This window comes from Thalia democratica, chromosome 1, assembly GCF_965202585.1.
Source record: "Thalia democratica chromosome 1, ktThaDemo2.hap1.1, whole genome shotgun sequence".
In the NCBI taxonomy this organism is placed as follows: domain Eukaryota; kingdom Metazoa; phylum Chordata; class Thaliacea; order Salpida; family Salpidae; genus Thalia; species Thalia democratica.
The window spans coordinates 58,770,741-58,777,064 of NC_139165.1; the positions used below are offsets into that span (position 1 = coordinate 58,770,741).

The 6,324-nt window shown below is 25.3% G+C and overlaps 1 protein-coding gene across 1 annotated transcript in view; it reads left to right on the forward strand.

Annotated features, from left to right (window-relative positions):
* The window catches only part of LOC145849172 (solute carrier organic anion transporter family member 4A1-like), a 94,509-nt gene extending 91,383 nt beyond the window's left edge, over positions 1–3,126 (forward strand). Inside the window, exons 17-18 of the mRNA XM_082954271.1 lie at positions 2,228–2,327; positions 2,648–3,126. Of these exons, the coding sequence (XP_082810397.1) occupies positions 2,228–2,327; positions 2,648–2,691 (144 nt within the window). The 3' untranslated portion in view covers positions 2,692–3,126. The remainder of the gene's footprint in view (positions 1–2,227; positions 2,328–2,647) is intronic.
* Positions 3,127–6,324: the final 3,198 nt, after the last annotated feature.

Consider the following 6,324-nt stretch of genomic DNA (forward strand, 5'->3'; position numbering starts at 1 on the left):
ACTGAAAGAAAGGGAAAAAGAATACTTTAAGAAACCGAAGAAATGAGAAGCAGAATGAATTTTATATATTTTTATTACCTGTATTTTTATTTATTACAAGTTTGTTTTATTTACTGCATCACTGTCTTTTTTAATTTGTTGTTATAATTTATTTTCATTGTCTATGCTTAATTACGCATAGCCGATCCCGGCTCAAAGCGGGCCTTTCATTTATTTATTTTAAATTATGTTCTTACAAACTACAATGATTTAAGTCTTGAAATGTAACAACTTTGATACATTATTCCCAAATTTATCTAGAAATCACCTGAAAGCAGGGTTTTACCAAATAAGGCTTTATTTAACGTTCATAAAGTTAATTTAAACTAAACAAAGCTAATTTTTTTATCCAACTTTCTTAATTATAAGTAAAAGAAGCTAATAAAGGATACTAAAAATCCAAATTAAAAATTGATTTAGTATTATATATATATATAACTTTAAATCCTTTTAGAATATTTATTTCGAAACCTTTTTTAATATATTTTAGCTATAGTTATCTACAAGATTTAGATTTCGGATTCAGTTTTTCTTTTTTTTACGATCAGGGTTCGTACGCAAAATTTTGCAATTTTGCACTAAATGTCCTAATTTAAACTGACGTAAATAAACACGGCAACAAACTAAATATAAATTTGATACATGTAATGAAATCATTTGGAAGTGAAGGAACTTTAAATTATGACGGATATTAATTCAAAGTTAAACTTTATATACCGAGTCATGATCAGGGTTGCCATAAGGTCAGGAAAAGTCAGGAAAAACTAATAAAAAAAAGACAAAAGTCAGGAAATTTGAAAAAACGCCAGATTTTTTCAGTTCAAATTTACAAAATTCCTTATTTTCCAAAGCCTTTAAATGGTAAAAAATTAAACAAAAATAATTTAAAAAATAGAAATTTTCCTAGAAATTTACAGAATTACCTTATTTTCAATGCCTTCATCTAGTAAAAATTAATAAAATATTCTTTTATAAAACTGCAAAAATTTTCTATTAATATATTGAATAACAACCCTACTTGAACAAGCAGTTTTTGTATGTTTTTTAGTATTGATAATCTGTGACAAGTACACTTATATTATAACTTAGAAAATACAAGTAATTTGCTGATAGAGCTGTTTATTGCAAATGCATCAATCATACACAGATGGTTCAAATGATGTAATAGAAATTAGATGATTGAATTCAGCAAAAAAAAAAAAAAAACAGTTGTTTCAACCTGTATAAAAATAAGATTGAAAGCTTTATATAGTTTCAAGTGTTTGATCATGTATTTTAGAATAAGTTTAATTTAAGAGTTTGATTTAGTAAAGTTACTCAGGAAAATTTAAGAAAAAAGTCAGGAAAATTTTCTCAGCTTGATCTGTGGCAACCCTGCATGATGGTTATTCCATACTTTTATATATTGAAAACTTTTTTCTTATTAGTTTGTTATGTGACAGAAAAAACTATGAATTTAAATTCGTTTCAAAGATATGGTATGCAAGCACGGAAATATTCGCCTAATTATAAAAAATGATAAATTTAAGCTATTTTAATTTAAACTTCAAACGAAGTATTTTTGACTATTTTTAATTTCAGAAAAATATCAGTATTACAAAAGTATGTGATTTACTGCAAGTACACCTAGAAATTTTTCAATTAGTAGTTTGGGCTTAATTTAATAACAGCAACTGATTGTTACCTTACGCAATCGTTGTAGTATGTTCTAATAATTTAATTATGAACTACATCTTAAAAAAGACAAATTATGAATAGTTTTTTTATAATTTTAACATATAAGAATTTTAATTAATGTTCATATTGACTTAAAACAATACTTTAAAAAAAATTTTTTAACCAAGCTTAAAAACTCGAAAAATCTGAAAACTAAATTATTAGTTTACAAAAAAAAATTCTTACACATTAAATTTACAGCCTTAAGGTACTTGATTAAATACTTAAGTATTATCGTTTCATAGCAGAAATAACTATTTTCTTAAAGTACATTTCTACGGGTTTCCTATACTTACTATAATGGATGAAAACCTATTTTCTAAGTTTAACAAATTTGAAAACAAACTAAACTATTAATATTTTTAAAGTAACTTTCTATTTGATTTAATTTACAAAATTAGTACGTATAATAAATATGAATAAATTTCATAGTTTTTTTTGTCATAGCCTATTATCTTTATTTGTGTTGCAGCTTTTATCAACATTGGGATTTTTCGTATTATGTTTCATGTATAAGGATGGTGGAACAAAGCTAAACTCCGTGAATTCTGTTGAAGATAATATAAGCATTCGTAAGTTCTTTTTTATCTTAAGACTAGTAATTATCTAAATGTTTTTTACAGAACTTAGTTTATCAATTCAGTTTAAAAAAAAAGCTAAAAAAAATTTAAACTACTCATTAGCTAAAAGATTTTTTTAACTGTATAATTAATTTTTGTTTTGTTGGTTCTCGATCAATTTTGGAGTATTTAATGTATTGCAGCTATAGATTCGTGGTAATAACTATTTATTATGATCGTTAAAAAAATATTCTTAAATATATTTATAGTGATTATTTAATTTGTCGAAAACTTGTTCTGTTTTACAAAAATTTAATAGTTATATATTACAGAAACAGTTGCCGAAACAAGTCATATACCCAGCGGTTTTGTTTAAAAATGGCCAAGTTTATGCATTCACTTAACAAATATTTTGCAAGTTAAAACTTAAAGCAGATAATTGTTTCTTTTTCAGTTCATTTCTTTGTACAGTGTTACACTTAGAAATGATTGCAATAAGATTCAATTAACCTTTATAGTTATATACTCACCTTTTTTAATTTTTACCATAACATTGATAATAAATACGAACTAAACTATTACAAAAAAAAATAGTTAAAATTTTGCTTTCATTTAAATAAAATTAAAAAGAAACCAAAAATGATTGGTGTTTTTGCAGACTTATAAAAAAAAATTTTATGTTATTTGTTTAATTTTCAATTTAATTTGCGAAGTATGCCTTAGTATATTTTTTAACTTTTTTAAATGTTTAGTTTTTATTTATCTAAATATAAATTTTTTAAACACTAGCATCTAAACCGCATTTATATCATTGTAATTAATTATTATTTTAACTGTTTTAGATTTTTGATTTCGCATTAACAATGTTTACACTGTCAATGTAGTGTTTTTGCACATTTAAAGTTTTATATGCATTTAGTTTTGAATACTTAGTAGCTATATAAATTTTTATTACAATAAAAACTTTAAATCTATGAAGTTAAAATTTTTTTTATCATCTACGTACGTACATGTAGAGCAGTGAAAAACACTAATGTTTGCAAAATTTAATATACTTTTTGTTTTCTATCGTAAAGTTTATTTGCTGCTATCGTTTCTAGTTTTCATATTTGCTAATGAGTTTCCTAAATTAAATAAGTTTATTTTATAAATATCACTGAGCTGTATATATTTTTTTAGGTTTTGTTAATATGACTATGTACAAAATTTTGTTGTTTTTATACCATGTTAAACTGTTATAACTTTAATTTAACACAAGTACTATTATAGGAAGGTTTTTGAACGTATTTATATACCATTTGCAACTTAATATCAATAGGTTCATTTTGTTTTTTATATTTTATTACACAAAGCTTTTCAAAATAATACAAGATTTCTTTGTCAAGTGATAAATTTTAAATGAATGAAAAAATTTTTGTTGAGTGAATAGCTTAAAAATAACTTTAAATCATGACGTATGAATAAATTAAAATAAATACAAAAAATAGAGATTCAGTAATTAAAACTAAAGGCATGTTTATTAATAGATTGTTAATAATTTTGTTTTACCATTTAATGCTACTTGCGTATTTAAGTTAGGTCGCTCTTCTTCAATCAATATTGATTCCAGGCTGTAAAGTTCGCTTTTCTTACATCGTTTTAAAACTTTAAAATTTTGAACAATGTCAGAGTTTTGACAGGATGTGCAATTAAAAAGATGTTCAAATATTGCGCTGTTTTTATCTGTTCAGCAGTGGTCTGTAATTCGTCGGAATATTTGCCGTGATGTTTCTCCAATGTAAGAGATGCTCTGATCTGCAGAGCAGGTATATTTATAAATAACATGTGCGTCAGATACTTCCGAGCATACTACTTTGACGCAAATGTTATTTATAAATATACCTGCTCTGCAGATCAGAGCATCTCTTACATTGGAGAAACATCACGGCAAATATTCCGATGAATTACAGACCACTGCGGAACAGATAAAAACAGCGCAATATTTGAACATCTTTTTAGTTGCACATCCTGTCAAAACTCTGACATTGTTCAAAATTTTAAAGTTTTAAAACGATGTAAGAAAAGCGAACTTTACAGCCTGGAATCAATATTAATTGAAGAAGAGCGACCTAACTTAAATACGCAAGTAGCATTAAATGGTAAAACAAAATTATTAACAATCTATTAATAAACATGCCTTTAGTTTTAATTACTGAATCTCTATTTTTTGTATTTATTTTAATTTATTCATACGTCATAATTTAAAGTTATTTTTAAGCTATTCACTCAACAAAAAATTTTTCAAATTTCATTTAAAATTTATCACTTGACAAAGAAATCTTGTATGATTTTGAAAAGCTTTGTGTAGTAAAATATAAAAAACAAAATGAACCTATTGATATTAAGTTGCAAATGGTATATAAATTTAATTTAACAATTTTTTTATTGTTTAAAGCTGACAACGTACGGACTGCGACGTAATTTTAGCTTGAAAAAAACTCGTGCAAAACAAATAAAATTATACAAGAAGTTTTTAAAAAGTGCTCTTGATTTTATTTCCTCGACACAGTAGGGTTTACTCTCTTTTATAACTCGCAATCATTTTAAACTTGATTATTTTAAATTGGATCATTTTGAACTTTATCATTTTAAGCTCGAAGAATTTAAATTAATGATTTACCAAATCCAAAAATTTCGGATACGGATCTGTTTTTTTTTTTTAATCAAAATCCGGCCGGATTCGGTTCAAGTAAATTTAACAATTATGACAAAAGTTAAATTGTTAAAAAGTTTATTACTTAACAATTGTTTCACGCTAGTGCGATGATCACAAGTAAAAGTAAACAAACTAATAAGTTGCAACGGACAAACATTTTATATAGTTTTAGATAAGTAATTAGTTGATTAGGTGATTAGTTAACTAATTGAATTTTAGTAATATTCAGCAAGATAAATTATAATTAACGTAAATGCAATCATAACAAAAATCAAACGATAAAAACAAAACTATATAATGAAAACAAAGGTAGATTAAACTTAAATCTAGCAAATTAAGACTTTAAATAAAATTTTATAAAATGTCTACATTTTCCCACCAGTTCTGATCTCAAGTTTAAAAGTTTGTTTTTATCCGCAAATGCGATTTCGAGTCTTTCTAAGTTACATAGGGTGCAAATTTTACTGGGCTTGTTTTGGTTACTGCGATGAACAATTTCCCATTTTATCATATTTCTCCAATCAGGGTTACTATTCTTTATTTTGTGAATGAATCTACTTAATCTTGTGCTTTCTTTCTTCTTTACATCATTAAAGGATTGTGTATGTTCGTAAAATCTATTTTTAAATTGTCTCCCAGTTGAACCAATATAAATATGTTCTTTCTTGTTATACATGACTGCTGCTTTGTAAATAACTCCTTTGGTAAGACATTCACCTTTAACTGGACAATTGTTTTTTGATCTACAATTGCATAATTTGCGGTTTTTTTCAGTTGTATCATTTGAGTTTTGAAGTAGTTTCTGGTTGTGATTGGACAATTCTTTTTCCAAGTTGGACATGCAAGAATATGAAACTTAATTGTGTTTCTATTAAATATAGAACCATAAAAGCCTGATTTGGGAAAATGTCAACAAGTAAATTTAATGCTTTCAAAACTTCAAAGGTGCATAAGACTTCTTAATTATGCTCATTCGTTTAAAATAGAGGTGGCAACGTGCGGCCCGTGGGCTGGATCAGATCCTCAGAGTGAAAATTAGTTAAAGACTATTAAAACGTCCTAAAGACACTCAAATAATTGAAAACAAATAAACTATTATCTATACTAGACATGAAAACACCATTACAAAGTCTTAATTAGAACATTGTTATGTTATTACAAAAAATGGTTAAAACATGAAAAACTGATTACGAATAGCTTATTTAAATAAACAAAAAAATTAAATATTATTTATTAAAGTAAACTTAAGAGTTAAGCAAAACGTCTAAAAACATGGATAAAAGTGTCAAAAAATGGTCGACTATTCAATTTATA